This window comes from Betta splendens, chromosome 14 (assembly GCF_900634795.4).
Source record: "Betta splendens chromosome 14, fBetSpl5.4, whole genome shotgun sequence".
Lineage (NCBI taxonomy): Eukaryota > Metazoa > Chordata > Actinopteri > Anabantiformes > Osphronemidae > Betta > Betta splendens.
In genome coordinates this window covers 143,704-166,629 of record NC_040894.2, presented here as the reverse complement: position 1 = coordinate 166,629, position 22,926 = coordinate 143,704, and the positions used below count along the sequence as shown (strand labels likewise).

The 22,926-nt window shown below is 43.2% G+C and overlaps 1 protein-coding gene across 1 annotated transcript in view; it reads left to right on the top strand.

The window, feature by feature from the left end:
- The first annotated feature begins 1,153 nt into the window (after positions 1–1,153).
- The window catches only part of csf1rb (colony stimulating factor 1 receptor, b), a 36,967-nt gene continuing 15,194 nt past the window's right edge, over positions 1,154–22,926 (top strand). Inside the window, exons 1-9 of the mRNA XM_029174087.2 lie at positions 1,154–1,310; positions 8,725–8,997; positions 9,080–9,385; positions 9,648–9,784; positions 9,861–10,023; positions 10,162–10,387; positions 22,333–22,448; positions 22,546–22,693; positions 22,781–22,926. Of these exons, the coding sequence (XP_029029920.1) occupies positions 1,169–1,310; positions 8,725–8,997; positions 9,080–9,385; positions 9,648–9,784; positions 9,861–10,023; positions 10,162–10,387; positions 22,333–22,448; positions 22,546–22,693; positions 22,781–22,926 (1,657 nt within the window). The 5' untranslated portion in view covers positions 1,154–1,168. The remainder of the gene's footprint in view (positions 1,311–8,724; positions 8,998–9,079; positions 9,386–9,647; positions 9,785–9,860; positions 10,024–10,161; positions 10,388–22,332; positions 22,449–22,545; positions 22,694–22,780) is intronic.

The following is a 22,926-nucleotide window of genomic DNA, read 5'->3' as shown; positions in this document are numbered from 1 at the left end:
GTTGGAGCTGGCGGCCATGATGGCTTCGACTTCAGGCTTCTCTCCAGTATTTTCGTGCACCGATCCAGAGTCAGATGTGGGCGGAGCTATGCGTACTGTTTGAGGTGTTTGAGTCCGCGTCACTGATCTAGGATAATAGGGGGTGGAGTCTACTTAAATATTCAGTTCGATCATTTAACATTTAACATTTACATTTAGATTTAACATTTAGATTTAACATTTAACATTTAGATTTACATTTAACATTTACATTTAACATTTAACATTTAACATTTAACATTTAACATTTAACATTTATATTTAACATTTACATTTAGACTTTTGCACATTTAACTAAATTTGAGAAAACATGTTGTGTCATTTAGTTAAATATGAGAAAACTAGTTATAGGTGCTCCTTTTACATTTGGCACCCCATACACAGGGTTCTGTGCTTGGTTTAATACTTTTCAACCTGGACGTTTCTTAATATCCAGTTTCTCTAGATTTTGAGAATAAAATCAGTAACTTCCACTTAATTAGAAACTGGCAGTTATCAACAAGCTTCACTGTAGATGATAGATAGATCAGATGACATCAATGTTTAGTCAAAAAAGTCATCATAAAATCATTTATATGAAGGGCTTCTTAATCTTGCGTTTCGTGCTCGGGAAGACAAGTGGTTCCCAATGCTGGTGCTTGTCCAGTCCTCCAACATTATTAAGAATAAGAAAACCTTTAATTGTCCAACAATGGACCACACCGTACAGGGTGGCTGATGCCCCCAAAGAGTCATTGAAGGTCTTTAGGAGTGGCCCCCTCACTCCAAAAGACCGCAGTCTCCTCAGGAGGTAGAGTCTGCTCTGACAAGTCCAGTCCAGTTTATTGTTCAGACATCATTTCCTTTGTTTTCCCTGCGTTGATCAGGAAGTAGGTCCACTGACACCAGTCCACAAAGTCCTCTGTACTTTGCATCATTGTCATCGGTAGTCAGTCCAAAAATCGCAGAGTCATCAGAGAACTTCTGCAGAACACAGTTCTGTTTACTAGTTTCCATAAATTGTAGCATTTGTTTGTAAATCTTACTGAAGTCCACTGCATCTAAAATGGTTTTATCTGAGAGATTTGACCTGACTGGAGTCTGACGCCTTGTTCAGTTCCTGCAAGACTGAGAGAGGAGGGTGTACGCTATGGGTGGAGGTCATTCAGGGTCTGTGAGGAAGTTTGTGTCAGATTCTCTTTGGCTTCAGTCTGAACAACAACAACAGAGAGAGATGCTGATCCAGTCTCTGCTGCTGTCGATTTCCCTCGGCTGCTACTGCAATGCTTACGGTCAGAAACTGCTGCAATTACACTTTAATTAAGCCTTAATTACTCTGCGTAGCTTTTATACGTAACAGGTAGTCAAACAACTTGACACTGCGTCTCATGCTCAGACATTCCAACACAAATAAAATTAAGTTTGTTAACTGTGTTTTTTAAATTACATTTACAACTAGCTTTCTTCTATTATCAGTAATAAAAAAGTGAACAAACCCTAAAACCTTTTGTAAGACCATATTGTCCAACAAAAAACTGAGCTTTGTTAATTCAATAATTACAGAAGGGATTAAAATAATTGACCAATTATATTTATTAATGCTCATACCACAAAAATCCTTATTTATGTTTGTATTTATAAATGTTTTTGTTCTGAGCTGAGCTTTATATGTTTACTTCACTCCTTTCGTTACAGATAGACAGACCAGTAGATTCCACTTTACTGTTGTTGCACACTGTGCTACAAGTCAACAAAATATAGTCTTAAATAAGAAATAATCTTATTTCTGTTAATTTATGTAAATCTTCAGAAATTAAATTATAACTACGATCAGTTATTAAGCCTGTGGGAGAGAACCCAGCTCAGAACTTGTTTATAAACTATTATTAACATGATAACGTGTCCGTGATAAATGGGATTTCCAGGTCAACTGAGTGCAGGATTTGGGTCACTAAACCACTGACTTCAGCCTGCTGTGAAATAATTTCCATTTGAGGTTACAGTTTAACTTATTTTTACCATAAGTGTCTGTAAATACTAAACACTAGAACCATGCCTACTGTCAATACTAGAGTACTGTCTTCAAACTTTTTAGTTTAGTCTTTTTGTGGGTCACTTATTTTTTAAAGTTTTATTTATTTTACTTGTTTTATATCTTGTTTTTTACTGATTGGTTTTATTCTGTGCTGCCTTTGTTCAGGTTTTTGTGACTATATTGCTTTTCTTCAAATGGTAGGCAGCAGATGACAGGATGTTAGGGACAGAAAACCATCTCAGGTTGGAAGTATTTTAGAAAATCTAGTTGACATCATAACAATTCGTAACAATCCTGCTCCATAATGCCCCACTACTACTGCACCATGATTCCTGAACTCTTCCTCACCTTTGTGCTGTTAATAACATGAGTCTGGTCCATGTTTTCATCATTATTATTGCTTCTTAAAAAAATACAAACACTACAGATAATGTACCGGTGATTAGTACAGGTACTAGGTGGGGGTAGTGGAGGGAATGTAAACATGTAACCGTGGTAACCAGTTCCTCCACCGCTCCCACAGAAGAAGAAGTCGGAGGAGGAAGTGGGACAAGTGTGTGTGTGTGTGTGTGTTTGTGTGTCCTGTCACTGGTTGAAAATGTGTTTCCTGACACTCAGAGGTTTCAACACATTGACTCCCCCCACCCCCTACACCCATGCCAAAACCTTTCAACTGCACAACGTTCTCAAAAACCAAAACCTTGGATTTGTTTCTGAATAGACCTGCAATATTTGTGTTTTCATCAACAGTAGAACAGCTAACATCAATGATCATTGTTGTGGCAGCACAGGCGTGATTTGGACTAAAAATCCAGCTGATGTCTCATCACTCACAAAAAGACTTTATAATAAGACATAATAATTTGATAAACAATGATATATTCTGCTCATGCAAAAATAAACTAGCAGGAATGAGTCTCAGATTCATAAACTGGTTTTACCTTGTTTTACATCAACCATTAGAGACAAAACAGCTAATTGCGTTTTATTTATGTTGTCTACTTGCTGTCTACTTATGTTGTGTGTAAAAAGAATGCTACTTTTTAAAGCTTTAGCCTCGTTTCCATTTGCTATCGATCAGAAGTTAAAAATAATCATAATTCAGTTCAATCTAATTTAGTTGGCAATTCACAACAAAAGTTATCTCAAGGCCTTTAGACGGTTTGACACAACTAAACCCAATTTTCATAGATCTAAATCCTGACTGAAGGTTTTCATGCAGGTTGTTCCTGCTTAGGTGGTCACATTGTTATCTATTTATCCAAGAATTCTAGAGATAAAGGGTAGATGGGTATTGGTCTATGGTTCACCAGGGTGCAGAAGGTTTTTAATAAAGTTTTGAGTACAGCCACCTTAAAGAATGTGGTATAGTATGTGGCCTGTTATTGGGTCTAAAAGACGATTTGGAAGTGTTAATTGTTGAAGTTAATTCCACATGATCTACAGGGGAGAAGCTCTAGGTAAGACAGAGGTTCCCAGTGGATCTAGAGCTGATGGAAGATGCTGATGAATTTAAGACCTCTGTGTAGGAGTTATTGTCATAATCGAACTGCAAATACTTGCCTCAAGCTAAATTAACTGAAGCTGTAAGAAAGAGAACCCGAAGAAAGGAAACGACCCAAAACAAAGAAGCAGTTCCACAAAAGAAAAGTACCATCAGAAGACGTGATGTTTGTAAATGACGAAGTCAAAGTTAAATAGCAGGAACCAGAACAGCCCTGTTTCTAGTCTCAACCTACGCAGCTGAACTTTTATCCGTTCTGGTATTGGTGCAGCTGAGTAGACTAATCACAACAAGCCCTGGAAGAGGAAAGTACTTTATTAGGGTTCTGAGTCTGATTCTGACAGGCTTCTATTAATGCATTTGATATAATATGACGTTTTATGTGGCACACAAGTTAAAGCATCAGAGTCTGCGCTCTGGGGCCTCTGTCTTTGATTGTGAACAGGATGAACTCTATCCAACAGCAGCAGAAGCTGTGCAGTTGCTGACCACACACACATTGGTTTCACTTCTTGTTGTGTCAGAACAGAAACGCTGCAATTGTGAAAGTCTGTGTCGTGAATCCAACTGTCAAATTAAGCCTCTTCATCTGTGGGAGGTTATTGTTGGATCTGGATGACGAAGACCTAGACCTAGGTAACCTGATACCCAGCAGAGCAGTGGACCAGTTTTGACCCATTTTATGTGTAACTGTGGTTCTGAATATGATGATGATTGTCAGAGATGAGCCCACAGTCGAACTTTAGCCGAATCAACAGATCCTGATTCTGCTTGTGCACATCTGTCTTCAGGTTAATACCTGAACCAACTGGATTTGTTTGGGACCAGGCTGATGCTTAGTGCCACATATTTTGTTGTGATAGGAACATTATGTTGAACAGCCTTAAAAGAAGCCCATCTTGATTCACTATTTATTGATATTATTTGCACTTCACCACAGGCAGAACATAAATCATCATATTTATTATATTTTAGGAAATTGTATCAAACATTGTGTCTTGTGTCTTTTTACTGATTGATTGTGTCTGGATTCATGGACTATCTCGCTTGGATGACTGACAACCTACAATCGAAGTGTAGTTAAAGGTCCATGCACATGCAAAATTCACTTTTTGGACATTCTGGTACATTTTTTCGACTCCCTGGGTCACGTTAAGACATTCCTGGTGTGTTAGAAGTACGCCCCCTACTTATTTCACATTTTTGAGCGTTTATCCAATCCGGTTCAAGAACCATTGTTTCAAATTTGGCGGATTGGATACGTCTGCATCCAGCCCCCCACCCCAGACAAACCTGGTCCCTTAAATGTACCTGAAACATTTCGTTTCAGTCACTCCAGTCACAGACAAAAGAAGAAGTCACTCACTGCGCAGTCTACCATAGGAGGTGGCGCTAATGCACCTTTCAGTTGGTTGCCACCCGCCATTTAAAAGACAAAAAGAAGAAGTCACTTAGGTGGAAGAAGCGCCCTGTTCCTCAAGACGTTATCCACCTGCTGCTTCCCCAAACGTAAGTACATGCTTGATACTTATTTGAAGTATGTACTCCAGAAGTTTTCTATTTATAATGTAGCTTCCCTCCTGTGTAAGGAATGCTAATTGCTAGAACCGTTTAATCTAACAGCTACAGTGACAGAGAGAGACAGTGTTGCAAGGTGCTGACACGCAATTTGGATGAGTCCAAGCCTTTCCAGAATTTGTCCGGTTCGAATCGTGTGATATATGGTACTGAGGTCATTCACTCAGCTCACATTATAGCTGCTAGCGCGATAGTAGCGCAGCGTTAGCGGCTAACGTTAGCGGCCAGCGCTAGTAAGTTGTGAGAGTCAGCTGTGTTAAAAATTACTACCGAGCCTGTCGTGTGTATGTTGTAGCCCGAGTAGACCCGTGAATTTGGGTTATTGCAAGTTCTATCTAAGTCTAACGTGTGTTGTTGCTTATCTAGTCAGCTACTTTAGATGTAAACGCGAAGTGTTTTATTATACATGCTGACGTATGCCAGCTACCGAAACGCGAGGAGGTTGCTTCTCAAACTGACTCGCGGCTACCTTGTAGAAGAGTAGAAGAGTGCTCACCTCAGGAGCAAATGTATGTACATTTAACAGCAGTATAATCATTTGTTGGCCAATATGCAGTTTTATTTGACAGAGATTTTGCATTTCACATTTCAGTAGTTGTGGTATTCATAATCTGATCTATATTATTGTCTATGTATTTACTCTGTATGCAGTTGGTAAACTTATTTTGATATTTTAGTCTGTTGAAGGGTAATTTGTAACTCTAGTGTTATGGTGCAGATTATGTGGAAAATGTAATCCAACGCGTGAAGAAAAAAAAAGATCCTCACATCTCCCCAGCCAACTGCCCATGACTGTACCTGTTCCACTCCAGAAACTATGCTTTCAACATAACTATGAATCCTACCCGTTCATTTTGTGGTCTGCAAATTGAACTGTGACGGTAACTTATCCAGCATTATAGTGCTGGTGCATTGGTTAAAAATAAAGTTGGCTTTGACTATTGCTGTTTCACTGAACTATTTTTGTATGTATATACCTAATGAGGGAAAACAGACAAATGTTTTATAATATTTCAGCTTTTATTGAGGTATTGCTAAAAAAAACAATAATTTAGGTATTTCACAGGTGGTCTAAGTCCAACATAGGTGCCTTGTCCCTGAGCAAACACTGCCCTGATCCAGACCAGGGAAGGTGGGATGACTTGGACTCTTCGCCCTAGAAGTCCCCAGCACCAGCTGACAAGACTTCTAGGCTAGATACCTGCAACAACTTGTGATACACACAGACATAGTACTGAAAAAAACAATAACTACATTTCTATTAGTTGTATATTAGCACTTGATATATCATACGCCTTACTAAAAGCAATTAAAAAAATATTGGGTCAATATATATTTAGAAACAAAACTATGTTTGTAAACCAGAGTTCCTAGGTACATTATGATTAATCTGTAAACAGTAAAATGTTCTATTTTTTTATGAATTTCTGAGATACTGATTTATTCAATGCATGTGTAATTGTCTGATATACTTTATATTAAATGTGTTCTGTAATGAATACACATTCAATCATACTGGCTCCAGTCCTGAATCATCAATCATATATGACAGTAGGTTTGGCAACTAGTTCAGGCATCTTGAGGTAAGATTTATCGAAATTTTAATTTATTAATAAAAGTAATAAACACATGCAATATCTTGAAAGCAATAGTTGCTATCACACCATGCCTCTGTAGGCATTCACTGTTCCTACATTGGCACTTAACTACAGACAAATAAGGCAAAATACAAGCTGCAGCTAAAGATCCCATTATAGAAAAATTATTTTCACACAGCAGCAGAACGAGAAATAAAAACACATGTAAAAATGAGTTTATATTAGTTTATCAAGCTATGCTCCCAAACAAGCTGTAGTCGTGTTATGAATATTCTGTTGTATTAATTCAGGCTGCTAATTTACAACTATTAGTATTAACGTTAGTAGCTAATCAAGTTGCGTATTATATAAATCAAATTAAATTAAACGTGAACGTTTGACGACGTTTGACTCCCGCGGCGGATCACTGCTATGTGCTTCCTCAAAGGGGTGTGGTGATCAGTTTAGCTTCCGACCCACTCCGAAAATAGAGCGTTGAGGACGAGAGCTTAAAACACACATTTTCAGACGGGTCGTGTGGGCGATCTACAGCGCTTTTTGGCATGAAAAGTTACAGACACCTTACTGAGACATCAAAGTCCAATTCTTTAGCAATGTGGAGCATGAAAAAAGCGTGTGCATGGATCTTCAAGTTAGTTTAAAAGGTGTTAGAAAAACAAAAAGCACTAGTATCTAGAATCCTGAAAATCACAGAAACACAAATCTTGTGTGTGACCTGTGAGAACTGAAGTTTTGACTTCAGTCGTCTTCACTGCAGGTGATCACCATGACAATGCTCCCGCTGCCATGACAATGGGCGACACCCAGTCTCCTGACCAAACTGATGTCGATCCCGCCGGTTCTAGCTTCACACCCAAACTGATGGGCCTGGTACAGGATCAAAGGCAAGAAACTCTGTGGCGGGAGAAGATACTGGATCTGCTGACACAACTGGTTCTAGTTCAGAAGGAGGTCTCTAAAAAACAGGCCCAGGTGGTCCAAATGCTTGGTTTCCTGCAGACCCAGGTGGGAGCAGTTATGGGTTATTTGAAGTTCAATTTAATTTAAATTAGGTTTAGTTCAGTTTATTTGATTAGTTAAATTATCTATTAGAATCTAGACCCTACCTATCTTAGCTTAGCTTATCTTAGTTCAGTCGAATTTATTTTAGTTTATCAAAGGATTAGTTAGACATTAGTGTGTGTTAGTGAACGAACTTTGGACTTGGACTAGACCAGTATGACCAGTCTCACCCAGTTTAACTGAGTTAATGTATGTCACCCAGGGCTCGCAGCAGATCCAGGATTTGCAGAACATGGCTCGCCACCAGAGTCTGCTGTTAGAAAACCACCAGGCCTTACTGCTACAGACATCCCGCATCGCCTCTAACCTGCAGGAAATCAGCAAGAAACCTGCTGCTTTCAGCCAATGAGATCTGATGGTCCTTTACCAGACAGCCAATGAGATTTTTATTTTTTGTGTTCTTAGCCATTTGCCTAATGAGACCAGTTTAATGTGCCTGATCATAATAATTGCTTTGATAAGGGAAAAAGACAGAGAGGAAATCAAACTGTTAGCAAAGTCTGTTTTTTTCTAACTTGATGTGATTTAATCTGTTTTATTATCTGCTTCCTTCCTATTGAGTTTAAATAAAATTCTTGTTCCTGATTCTGTGTCTCAGTGACACTTGACATTATTGAGTGTTTCTCCCTTAGACGCAAGTTGTGTCTGCCATTGTCTCATCTAGTTCTTCATTCATTTTCACAGTTGCAAATGTGCATTATCACCATGTTTTATGTCCTCTGCCTCCTCAGATTGGTGGTTTGGACAATGGATGGGTGGTTAAACCCTGCTTGTCTTGATCATTTACTAAATATAATCCCTGATGGGTCAAGGCTTCAATTCAATTCCATTTTCAATTTTATATAGGTTTTAATATTGGTCTCTAATACTTCCTGCCTAAACTGTTGACATCACATGTTCTTGCTTATATTTCTATCTTCCTGTTTCAGGTGATCCAGGTCCAACATCAATCCATCTGAACTCTACTTTCCAGCCAAACCAAACTGAGCTGGTTCTGGCAGCCGGCTTGGAATTTTCCCTCAGTTGCTATGGTAACAGTTCTGTCCGCTGGTTGAGCACAGCCTTTGCTGTCTCCACGTATAAACAGCAGAACCTGATCAAAATCAGGAAGTCGGAGCCCAGACACACTGGGACATACAACTGTAGCTACACCAATAAAAGTCTGGGATCCCTTCACACATGGATCCATATCTATGTCAAAGGTAAGTTTGACCGATGATGTCCGCATTGCTTACAACCCTTGCCTGGTAATCAGCTCACTGAACACTGATTCTCCTCTTTCAGACCCACTCCACCCCCTCAGTGTGTTTGTCACTCCTCGCAAGCCCCTTCAAATAAAAGAAGGGGGGGACCTTCTGTTTCAGTGTTTGCTCACTGACCCATCTGTGAAGAACCTCACCTTGGAGCCAGCGTACAACACAGGGTTCCTGGGTCAGACCCTGCCCCCTGGCATGAGTGTGACCTTTGACCCCCGAAAAGGAGCCCTGATCCAAAACCTGCAGATGTCATTTAGTGGAAAGTACAGCTGCTCCGGGTGGAAGGAAGGGAGACAGTTGAAATCCTCATCGGTGAACCTGATAGTGCTTCCCAGTAAGTACCATATGATGGTGATCTGGACAATAGGACACACAGCATTAGTCAGGGGAAATTTGGTTTGGATGCCACAAATGTATTGTCCAGCTTGATTTCACTTGATTAGGTGTGAAACTCTCACCACTACAGGCTGGTGAAACTGGTCTTCTGAGGGCAGAAGCTTGATAAAAGGGAGTTTTCTCTTGTCTTGTGTCCCAGTAAATGCAGCTGTCTGTCCACGTGAACACTACTTACTGCTAGAACTGTTTCCTGTGTTCAGGACTGCGTCACCCTCCTTCGCTGTCTGTTAGTCAGGACAAAGTTATCCATCTGGAAGGAGAACGGTTTGAGGTGACATGTCTGAGCAGTAACCCCTCCCACTTCTACAATCTGTCCTGGACACACACCACCATAAAGGTCAGCGCTCACAGTCCATTTGTGCGTCATAAGTTCACAAACTGTGTGTGTGTTTAATGTGTGTTTGCTGTTTCAGAGCCTGAATTTTACAATTGGAAATCGCTATGACAACAACCGTCTGTACCGCAACAACACTTTGAGCGTTTCTGCTGTCAGCAAGAATCACAGCGGCACTTACACCTGTACAGCTGTGAATGAGGCTGGAGTTGCCACAGCAACTACGCAGCTGACAGTTCTGGGTAAAAACAAAGAAACACATGATTTTTAACAAAAAGCCTAAGTTTTAAATCAAGCAACACAGCGACTAATAATTATTCTTGGTCTATGTTTACAGGAATTAACTGACTTCATTCATGTTTTTCTGTCTCACTTGTCAGATGCTCCCTACTTGAGGGTCTCTAGGGTTTCTAACATTAGCTCCAGTAAAACTGATGTGAACCACTCTAGCATCACACAGGAAGTATACGAAGGCTGTGATGTGATGCTGACATTTGTGATTGATGCGTATCCTCCAGTCAGCAGCCACAGCTGGATAACACCAGCACATGTCAGTAACTACAGCCATGCAGCGCACCAGGAGAGCTACACCACTAACGGCTACAGGTTAGTCTCCACAACCTCCAGCCATAACTCTGCTGCTGAGCCGAGTGACTCGGCGGCTACATTTGGTTTCTCTGTTATTATCTAATTTGTGGAGAACTAGCATCAATTAGTGAGTGTGAAGTCAGGTTTCACACAATCTGTAAAGGTCAGTCCTCGCTGCCACCTGTTTGTCAGAAGAAGTTTGTCTCAGTCAAAAGCTGTTAATCATCAGCTCGAAACACAACACAGTCAACAAGACCTGTTCAGGGTTGTGATTTGTCAGATAAAATCCTATAATCCTGTAATCCCACCTATTATAAAGAAAACCCCTAACCCCACTCTCAACTCTAAATGCACGCACGCACGCACGCACGCACAGCTGATTTAGGATGTCAGCTACAGCCTCACAGAGTTTAGAGCCCTCTAGGCTTTCCTAGGTAGGGCATTCTTGTGTTAAATGTTGCAGATGTCAGTCCATACCTACTAAGGTTTGATCGTACATCCATGAGGCTAGAGTGCAAATGCAATCCCATGTGATTTCTTGCTTCATCTTTCAGAATTTTCACATGTGAAAATGCCCTTTCCACATGTGCATTTGTCACAGGCATGGTAACTAACCAAATGGCACCTAGCGCTAATTACTCAAAACATCAGTTTCTTCAAGCATTTTTAAAAGCCTCCACCTGAAACAAGAATGTATTAATTGTGAGCTCAGACAAAAACCCTGTTGATATTACATTTCTCCACTGGACTTCCAAAGTATCTGCTTTGCAGGAAAAATCTCTATTGGTAAGTCTTTGAATGCTGACATCTGATACCACCGCCTTGGGGCTGAGTTTCTTTAACATATCCAGTGATGCTGGTAGGCGAAGTTGGTCAGCTCTTTTAAAAAACTATTACATGGCATTAAAATGCCCTCTTTCATCTGCTAGAAAACTGCCATACTTCAGTTTCTCTTAAAAGACGCTGCCCAAATCTGCATTCAGGGGCAGGAAAAAGAAGCTTCACAATTTTAGATTAGGATCTGTCAGTTGCTTGTCAGTAGCAATGCCAGCAACGTTCTTGATTGTTAGGCTGTTTTGTGTCAGAGTCGATAACTGCTTGTGATTAAGGGTGCCGAATGTAAAAGGAGCCCCTATAACTAGTTTTCTCACATTTAACTAAATGACACATGTTTTCTCACATTTAGTTAAATGTGCAAAAGTCTAAATGTAAATGTAAATGTTAAATATAAATGTAAATGTTAAATATAAATGTTAAATGTAAATATTAAATGTAAATGTTAAATGTTTTAAACATGTTTTTTCACATTTAGTTAAATGTGCAAAAGTCTAAATGTAAATGTTAAATATAAATATAAATGATAAATGTAAATGTTAAATGATCGCCGAGTGCAAAACTGAATATTTAAGTGGACGTCACCCCCTATGATCCTAGATCAGTGACTCGGACTCAAATACCTCAAACAGTCTGACTCTGTATCAGTGGACGACAATACTGGAGAGAAACCTGAAGTCAAATTCATCATGGCCGTTAGCTCTGACTCCCTCCCTTGGAGGCTGCGCTTCAAACTGCTGTTCGGTCGTAAACACCATTGATGAGGAGTTAAGTAGGTTTGAATAGAATATTTCTGTGGCACCGGTAAAGAATTAGTTAGCTAACTTTACTAGCTAGCTGAAGTTTTGTCCACGCTATAAACAAATGTTTCCAGATCAGATGTGTGCGGGGTTTGCGCGCACTGTTTGAGGTGTTTGAGTTCGCGTCTCTGATCTGAGACCAGCGCTGTTTGAGGGTAGGGGTGAAGTCTACCTGCACATTCATGAATATTCAGTCTTACGCTCGGCGATAATTTAACTTTTACATTTAACATTTACATTTAACATTTAACTTTTACATTTAACATTCAACTTTTACATTTAACATTTAACTTCTGAGAAAACTTTAAATTGACCTGAAACTTGATGTGATATTGCATCAACATCAGCATTGTCAAGTCCCAAGTAAGTGCTGATGAATTTATTGTGCTTTTTGAACGGTATTTGATGTGCATACAAAGTAGTTTGTTAACTGTTTTATCTGTCGGCTCATCTAGATAGAGAGAAAATGGCAAATCGCCACTGTCAGAAAGTAGCTGAACATTAATTGAGTAATAGCATGCAATATATTCAGCTATATGTGGGCTTTGTGGCTAATTGGAGCACTTTATGGGGAAAACCTGGGCTGATTAGAAGAGACGGCGTCCATCCCACGTTGAACGGAGCCTCTCTGCTCTCTAGTAACATGGCCATGTTGCTTAGCCTCCCCACTCCGTGACAACTCAGAGTGGAGCCCAGGACGCAGAGTCGCAGTCTTACACGCCTCTCTGCACGTTCTCTACAGCCGCCACCCACTCTTAGTCTTAGTTATCGCATAGAGACTGTGTCTGCTTCTCGACCACCTAAACTATACAAGTCACAAACAAATCAAAGAGGAGTGACTTACCAGAATTTAATAAACATCAAAACAGCTCCTCTTATGGAACAAAGTAACAGTAAGCTAATAAAGTGTGGTTTATTAAATATCAGATCACTCTCATCTAAATCCTTTTTAATAAATGACTTGATAAGTGACCATCACATAGATCTGTTCTGTCTCACTGAAACCTGGCTGCAGCAGGATGAATATGTTACTTTAAATGAGTCGACTCCAATGAGTCACATCAACTATCATGTTCCAAGAAGTACAGGTAGAGGTGGAGGAGTAGCAGCAATTTATAAATCAGATTTATTAAATACTCCTAAACCTAAACATAGTTCTAACTCATTTGAGAGCCTCACTCTGAGCCTTTCTCACCCAGACTCTAAAACTCAGAAGCCAGTTGTGTTTTGTATTGTTTACCGTCCTCCTGCTCCATATTCAGAGTTCTTAACTGAATTCTCTGAATTCTTATCTGACTTAGTTCTTAGCACAGATAAAGTCATTGTAGTGGGAGACTTTAACATTCATGTAGATGTTGACAGCAACTGTCTCAGCACTGCTTTTAACTCCTTAATAGACACTATTGGTTTTACACAGCAGGTAAATGAACCCACTAATCGTTTTAACCACACCCTCGATCTTGTCCTGACATATGGGGTTGAAATTGATCATTTAATAGTTCTTCCCCAAAACCCTCTGTTATCTGACCATTTCTTATTAACTTTTGAATTTAGCACAACTGACCCAATAACAGCTGGAAAGAAATGCTACTATAGCAGATGTTTATCTGACAACGCTGTTGCCAGATTCAAGCAGATGATTTCATCATCTTTTGCCTCAATGTCTTGTAGATACACCGAGAACAGTCACCTTAATCCTTATGAACAGGTTGACTGTCTTGTAGATGATGCTGCAGGTTCTCTACGTACAATGTTAGACACAGTGGCTCCTCTGAAGAAGAAGACAGTGAATCAGCGGAGGTTAGCTCCGTGATATAACTCAGAGATCGGCAGCCTAAAGCAAAGGACCAGACAACTAGAAAGACAGTGGCGTTCCAACAAAATAAATGTAAACTGCATTGCATGGAAGGACAGTCTAATGAAATATAAAAAAGCACTTTGTGCTGCTAGAAAAACATATTATTCCTCCCTAATTGAGGAAAACAAAAACAACCCCAGGTTTCTTTTCAGCACTGTAGCCAGGCTGACAAAGAGTCAAAGCTGTATTGAGTCTACTATCCCCTTAAATCTCAGTAGCAATGACTTTATGAACTACTTTACTAATAAAATTATCATCATTAGAAAAAACATTCAGCAGCGACTTCTTCCAAATGACAGAAAGCACTGTCTAGATCCATCAACTTTAAATTTATTAAATCCTCTGTCTTACCTAGACAGCTTCTTCCCCATAACTCATATGGAGTTAACCTCAATAATTAACTCTTCCAAGTCGTCCACTTGTCTTTTAGATTCAATCCCAACCAGATTACTCAAAGAAGTTCTACCTTTAATCAGCTCGTCCATATTAAATCAATCAACCAATCTTTACAACTAGGCTATGTACCACAGGCTTTTAAGGTGGCTGTGGTCAAACCTCTATTGAAAAACCAACCCTTGACCCTGGACAACTAGCCAACTATAGGCCCATTTCAAATTTACCCTTTATTTCCAAGATTCTGGAAAAAATCGTGGCTAAACAATTATCTGACCACCTGAGTGGGAATAACCTGTACGAAGATTTTCAGTCAGGATTTAGAAAACATTATAGCACAGAAACAGCTCTGGTTAGAGTCACTAATGATCTTCTATTAGCTTCGGACAATGGTCTAGTTTCTGTCCTTGTCCTGTTAGATCTTAGTGCTGCATTTGATACAATTGATCATAACATTCTATTACAGACCTAGAAACATAGATTGGGATTAATGTAACAGCATTGGGATGGTTTAAATCCTATTTGTTGAACAGATTCCAGTTTGTTCATGTTAATGATGAATTCTCCACATGCACAAGGATTAGCTATGGAGTACCACAGGGTTCTGTGCTGGGTCCAATTCTGTTTAGCCTATACATGTCGCCTCTAGGTGAGATTATTAGAAAGCATTCTATTAATGTTCATTTTTACGCAGATGATACTCAGCTATATATTGTTGTGAGTCTCCTCCCAACCTCAGAGGGCGGCACTGAGCAGCTGTTTCCTTCCGGGAACATCATTAATTGGAGGACTATTTAAGTGGAGGATGGAGACTCCTCCAGTTGTCAGTGTGTTATGGTGGACTCTCGGTTTGCATCTGGCTTCCTGTATGACGGTTGGTTTTTAGTTTAGTTTGGATCATGAACAGCCCTGTTTCTCCTAATTTGGCTACTCAGTGCAGCGACCTATTGTGTCCTGATTTTGTTTGGTAGTTGCTTCTGTTTTGTATTATTCCTCTGTCTAGTTTGTTTGGTCCTGCTTCGCAGTGCGCCTCAGTTTAGTTTATGTACCTTTTTCCTACTCTGTAGTGACCCTTTCACTACAAGTATCGTTTTGTATTCTGCCATCCTCGCCTGTTACTGCTTTTGGGTTCTGTCCTGTCTGGTCTTGGGGGTGTTCGTAACAGTACACACTGACCAAACATCGACCCAGCAGCAGGAGAGGAGGCCTGGCAGGATCCGAGCCTTCGCAGTGCTCGTTTGTTAATTGACAGCCCACGCACTACAGCCCTAGCTGAGGCCTTGCATACTCTGCGGGAGATCGGCGGTGAGTCACCTTCTTTAGAGGCGATTCCGTCTTCCCAGGTTAGACTAGCCCCTTCCGACAAGTTTTACGGGGAGGCTTCCCGTTGCCAGAGTTTCCTAAGTGGAAGCGGGGCTGTTCCGATCTGAAGGGGAGAAGGTGGCGTACTGCAATTCGCTGCTAGGAGGAAAAGCGCTAGAGTGGGGTGCGGCGGAATACGAAATAACGCAGCCTGCGTCGCCACTTTCGAGGGATTCGCAGAGGAACTCACTTCCCTGTTTAACCCTGTCGCGCATCGCCGAGTGGCGGCGGCCAAACTGTTCCACCTGTTTCAAGGACGTTTCTCATTAATGGATTATGTGGTACAGTTCCGCACGCTGGCGGCTGGGTTGGATTGGAGACAAGAGACCTTGTGCGATCGTTTTTATGACGGTCTCGCGGAGGAGATAAAAAATGAGTTGGCGGGGCACGTACTTCCGGATAGACTGAGAGATCTTGTGGCGCTGGCGGTGGCGATCGGCCAGCGTTTTGCACAACGCGAGGCAGAGCGGGGAGCGCTACGTCGCAGCATCAGCTGACCTCCATCGGCGGCAGGGATTTCCCATCACAGCGGACCCTGGCAGGTTCAGCCGTTCATTCCAGGACGACGAGCGGTGAGCACAGGAGCCCAATCTGCAGCCGACGCGGGGGAACTCCCTACGTCACGTCCACGTCATCCGTCTCCGCCCACCTGCCAGGTGCAGGGGCTTTTCCCCAGGGCGCTCTCATGACAGAAAGGGGGGAACCAATGGAGATCGGAAGAGGTCATCTATCGACAGAGGAGAGACAGCGTTGTTTAAACTCTGGACAGTGTTTGTACTGTGGGGGCCTGGGTCATCGCGCTAACCAGTGCGCGTTAAACGGCAACGCTCGTCAGCCGGTGGAGAGGCGCTGACGAGCTTCACCGCAAATTTAATCTCCCTCTCCAAACCGTTGTTTCCAGCCACTCTGTCAGGACCTCTGTCAGCGCGAGAGCTTCCCGTGTTTGTGGATTCGGGAGCTGAGGGAAGCTTCATAGACAGACAACTTGCTCAGGAGCTGGGGCTCAGGCTGATTCCAGTACAAGACCCCGGTGTGGTCCAAGCGCTGGACAAACAGGTCATTCACCGCATCACCCATTGCACGGCGCCTGTGAGTTTGACTGTGTCGGGAAATCACAAGGAGGAACTTTCTCTCCATGTTTATGTTTGTAAGGAGGTACCTGTACTGCTGGGCATGCTATGGTTACGGACACACAACCCACACATTGACTGGGCAGCGGGGAGAATTGTGGGTTGGAGTTCGTTCTGTTTGGCAAATTGTATGTTACCATGACGTGGGGGCCGTCTTTGATAAGGCTACTTCGCTTCCGCCTCATCGACCGTATGACTGTGCGATCGACCTCCTGCTGGGTTCCACACCGCCGAGGGGAAGAATCTTCTCATTGACTAAACCGGAGCGGGAGGCTATGGACCAGTACATTGCGGAGGCGCTTCGCACGGGGCTCATCCGTCCATCATCATCAACTGCTGGAGCGGGGTTCTTTTTTGTAGGGAAGAAGGATGGCGGTCTCCGTCCCTGCATTGACTATCGGGGCCTTAATAAGATTACTGTACGTAATCGCTATCCACTTCCCCTCATTGTGTCTGCTTTTGAGCTTTTAGAATGTGCTACTATTTTTACTAAGTTGGACCTACGTAACGCCTATCATCTTGTCCGTATAAGGGAGGCAGATGAGTGGAAGACTGCATTTAATACCCCCACGGGGCATTATGAGTATTTGGTCATGCCTTTTGGTTTGACAAACGCACCTGCGGTGTTCCAAGCTCTGGTAAATGATGTCCTGCGGGACATGGTCAACAGGTTTGTCTTTGTCTATTTAGATGATATTCTCATTTTTTCTAAAGACCCGCAACAACATGAGGTGCACGTGAGAGCAGTTTTGATGAGACTCTTGGAGAACCAGCTATTTGTGAAGGCTGAGAAATGTGAGTTTCACAAAAGCTAAGACTTCGTTCTTAGGGTTTTGTTTGTAACCAGGGAAGCTGGCGATGGATCCGGGAAAAGTGGCAGCTGTGACAGATTGGCCGGAGCCGAGGGATCGTAAGCAGCTGCAGCGGTTACTGGGGTTTGCCAATTTTTACAGGCGTTTCATAAGGAACTTCAGCAAGGTGGCGGCTCCTCTTCATGCCCTCACCTCCTCCAAGGCTCCGTTAGTTTGGTCGGCGACAGCGAAGGGAGGTTTTGAGCTGCTGAAGTCCCGATTTACGTCTGCACCCATCCTCTGTCTCCCCGATCCTCAGAGGCAATTCATAGTGGAGACGGATGCCTCCAGCACCAGAGTGGGGGCAGTGCTGTCACAACGCAGCGAACAGGATGGTAAGGTGCATCCGTGTGCATTCTTTTCCCGCAAATTGAACTGTGCAGAGAGGAACTATGATGTGGGCAACTGGGAGCTGTTAGCAGTTAAGCTGGCATTGGAGGAGTGGAAACATTGGTTGGAGGGGGCAGAACAACCTTTTATGGTTTGGACGGACCACAGGAACCTGGAATATATCAAGACGGCCAGGCGGCTTAATGCAAGACAGTCCAGGTGGGCTTTGTTTTTTGCTCAGTTCAATTTTACCCTGTCGTATAGGCCCGGCTCCCAAAATGGGAAGCCGGATGCTCTGTCGCGGAAGTTTGAGGAGGTCACGGAGGAGGAGCCGAGGGCAGAGGAGGACCGTATCCTGCGCCCGCTGACAGTGGCTGCGATTGCCTGGGACCTTGAGACGAGGGTGAGGTCCTACAAACACTCGGTGCCCATTCCTGCTGGTTGTCCTCCTCGTTGCTTGTTTGTCCCGCCTCCTCTGCGCACCCAGGTTCTATGCTGGGGACATGATTCGCGGCTGGCATGTCATCCGGGGGGGTCCCGGACGCTGGCACTGGTCTTGCAGCGTTACTGGTGGCCCTCAGTGAGACTGGACGTTCGACGTTATGGGCAGCATGCGGCGTGTGTGCGAGGAACAAGAAGCCACATCGCGCACCCGCAGGGCTGTTGCGTCCACTGCCAGTACCGTACCGGCCGTGGTCACACATCTCCATTGACTTTGTGTCAGGTTTGCCGCCGTCTGAGGGTAAGACTGTCATACTTACCATTGTGGATCGCTTCTCCAAGCTTATCCACCTCGTTCCTCTGACCAAGTTGCCAACGGCTAAGGAGACGGCGGAACTACTAGTTGTCCATGTGTTCCGTGTACATGGCATCCCAGAGGACATTCTGTCTGATCACGGTCCGCAGTTTGTCGCAGCAGTTTGGCGGGATTTTTGTTCTGCGCTGGGTGTCTCCGCCAGCTTGTCTTCTGGTTTCCATCCTCAAACTAATGGACAGACAGAGCGTAAGAATCAGGACGTGGAGACTATGCTGCGGTGTATGTCGTCCACCAGGCCGGCGTCTTGGGTCCGGCAACTTCCTTGGGTCGAATACGCTCATAATACCCTTCCTTCCCAGGCGCTGGGATGTTCCCCTTTTGAGGCGGGCTATGGCTATCAGCCCCCGTTGTTTCCCTATCAGCAGGTCCAGGGGCTGGACGGGTCGGTGGGAGCCTTCATCCGGCGGTGCAAGGCGGTTTGGACCAGAACCCGTGACTTCCTTCTCCGCGGCCAGACGAGAGCGGCCATTTGGGCTAACCGCCGTCGGTCTCCAGCTCCGGAGTATCGAGTCGGGGACAAGGTCTGGCTTTCCACCTCGAACCTGCAGCTGAAGGGTGCTAAGCGAAAATTGGCACCCAGGTTCAGGACCGTTTGAGGTGACCAGGGTGGTCAACCCTGCGGCGATGAGACTGGCCCTCCCTCCCTCCCTGCGCGTTCATCCTGTCTTTCATGTTTCTTGTTTGAAGCCGGTGGTAGACTGTGATCTGGTGCCCGCCTCCGACCGCCCCCCGCCCGCCCGGGTGATTGACGGGGGTATGGCTTATACAGTGCAGGAGTTGCTGCGCTCCAGACGGCGGGCAGGGGGCTCCAGTACCTGGTGGAGTGGGAGGGCTATGACCCGAACACCGGCAGTGGGTGGCGCAGAGGTTCATCTTGGACAAGGGTCTCATCAGGGACTTTCATCGGAACCATCCTGCGGAACCCTCCTAGGTCGCCGGGGGACGACGTTGGGGGAGGGGCTCTGTTGTGAGTCTCCTCCCAACCTCAGAGGGCGGCACTGAGCAGCTGTTTCCTTCCGGGCACATCATTAATCGGAGGACTATTTAAGTGGAGGATGGAGACTCCTCCAGTTGTCAGTGTGTTATGGTGGACTCTCGGTTTGCATCTGGCTTCCTGTATGACGGTTGGATTTTTTATTTAATTTGGATCGTGAACAGCCCTGTTACTCCTAATTTGGCTACTCAGTGCAGCAACCTATTGTGTCCTGATTTTGTTTGGTAGTTGCTTCTGTTTTGTATTATTCCTCTGTCTAGTTTGTTTGGTCCTGCTTCGCAGTGCGCCTCAGTTTAGTTTATGTACCTTTTTCCTACTCTGTAGTGACTCTTTGTTTTGTATAGTATAATAAAAGTATCGTTTTGTATTCTGCCATCCTCGCCTGTTACTGCTTTTGGGTTCAGTCCTGTCTGGTCTTGGGGGTGTTCGTAACATATATGTCCTTGGAACCAAATGAAACAGATCAACTAGTCAAAATTCAGGGTTGTTTAAAAGACATCAAATCCTGGATGTCCCAAAACTTCCTTCAACTAAACTCAGATAAAACCGAGATTCTTATTGTTGAGCCTAAAAATCTGAGAGAGACACTATTGAGTCAGAGAACCACCCTGGATGGCATAACATTAGCTTCAGATTCTACTGTGAGGAACCTTGGTGCCATCTTTGACCAGGATCTCTCTTTTACATCATACATTAAACAAATCTCCAGAACCGCCTACTTCCACCTTAGAAATATAGTTAAAATCAGAAGCATCCTCTCTCAGAGCGATGCAGAGAAACTGATCCATGCATTTTTTACCTCTATGCTGGACTACTGTAACTCCTTACTTATAGGATGTCCTTACAGCTCCTTAAAAAGCCTACAGCTTATTCAAAATGCTGCAGCCAGAGTTCTGACAGGACTTAGAAAGAGAGATCACATTTCTCCTAGCTTCTCTGCACTGGCTGCCTGTAAAATGTAGGATAGAATTTAAAATTCTCCTACTCACCTACAAAGTACTCAATGATAAAGCTCCTTCTTATCTTAAAGACGTCATAGTTCCTTATGCTCCCAGCAGAACACTTCGTTCTCAGAGCGCTGGGCTACTTGTGGTTCCTAGAGTGTTTAAATGTAGAACAGGGGGCAGAGCTTTTAGCTACCAAGCTCTTCTCCTCTGGAACCAGCTCCCTCTTCAAGTTCGAGAAGTTGACACACTCTCCACCTTTAAGATTAGGCTTAAAACCTTCATTTTTGATAAAGCTTATAGTTAGAGATGGTTCAGGTCACTGGCAATTATTGTTAGTCACAGGAACCATCTCTTAGTTAAGGTGCAATAGTCATAGACTGCTGGGGGACTTAATTTATACACTGAGCTCCTCTGTTTCCTTCTACCTCCTCTGTCCAATAACCTCCCATCATTGTCCCATGTTTAACTAACCTTGTCTCTTTCTCTCCAGTAGTTGTGCTTCTCTCCTCTCTTCCCCCCCCCCCACTCTCTCTCCCTCTGTCCTCACCTACAGGTATCATAGGACTCAAAGTTTGGTGTCTGTGATGGGCAGCTGCGGATCCAACCATCCTGCCTGTATCCAGTCCATGGTCCAACCATCCTGCCTGTGCTCTGTTGTTGCTTGTTGTTGCTTGTTGCTGTTGCTGTTCTTTTCTCTCTCTCTTTCCTTCTTTCCTCTCACCCCAACCGGTCGAGGCAGATGGCCGCCCACATCCAGTCTGGTTCTGCTGGAGGTTTCTTCCTCGTTAAATAGGGAGTTTTTCCTCTCCACTGTTGCTGTCAAATTAAATGCTTGCTGTATGTGGGATTTGTTGGGTTTAGTTGTGTGAGGTTTTAAACCTTACTTTGTAAAGTGCCTTGAGATAACTTTGTTGTGATTTGGCGCTATATAAATAAAATTGAATTGAATTGAATTGAATCCTTATTTCTCTCTTTTAGTCATCTTTGATGGTTGTCACTTTGGTTGTTGAGGCTATGGCATAATGGTTTACACTTGGTACACAGCAAGCTTTGTGGGGTTTTTTATGTTGCTCAATGGTCCTTTAAATTCGTCAGATGAATCCTAATTTTAATATTGCAGAATTTACAGCAAGCTTTTGACTCATCTTCCCAGGGCAGGTGCAATCCATGGTTTAAGCTCAGGCTCACTCTGCCACTCCTTTCTGTATGTTTTCTTATATTTTCCCCACTTTGGCATTGTTGTGTTCCTTTTAATAAGGGAAATCTTTAGGGGCAAAATGCCCGCCACTGGTAACATTTTGAAATCAGAACAGGATAGGATAGGCTACACTAATTGTAGGGTAGAGGTTCTTACACAGTGTTGTGTTTAATGACCATACAACTTTCAGGTTGCTGTGTGTGGATAGAGTAGAACCAGTAGGTTTCTTATGCAAAGTGTGGCATTTAATAACCATTAAACGTTTAGGTTTGTTGTGTGTAATACCGTCAAATCCCGCCAGACTAGACAGAAAATACCCCAAATTATTGATACCAGCCCAATAATTTTTTTTCTTGCCCAAGACCATAAAAAGATATCCCAATCTGCCCAATCTGGGCATGTTTTAAGGTGCAATGTTACTGTTTGAGCTGGAACTTTTGATGTTGTAGGTCAAAGGCCAGTCTGCTGCTGTGGCGTGTTCGTCCAGAGGATCGAGGGCGATACTCCTTTAACTTCTCAAACAGGTTCCTCAGTAGTTCCCAAAACATCGACCTCCGAATCTACCGTAAGAACTGTCCTTCATCTTAATCTTCATCTTCCTACTTTACATCTTTTGTGTGTTTGTGCTACAGCCCACTGCAAAATAAAACATGTATCTTTAGGTTCTCCAAGTGTTGTCATCACTCAGAAGCACAACACTGTGACCTGCAGCACCTCTGGATACCCACTCCCCACAATCCTCTTCTACATCTGTCGTGGCATTCAAGAAAAGTACGCATCAACCATCTGTGGTAACACATCTGTCTGCTGGTACATTCACTCATTTTATTTGATGACAAGGCACAAAATTTGATTGAGACTGAAAATGAAAACATTAAAACTCCCAATCGCTCTCAGGTGTGCAAATGTCTCCACCTATGAGGCGTCATCAGCATCAGAGGAGGAGGAGGCGAGGACATACCAACTTCCTTCTCACGATGATGTCACCGTTAAGTGTGTGGCGTCTAACGCCATCGGGGAGGCGCGGGACATCCTTCAGCTTG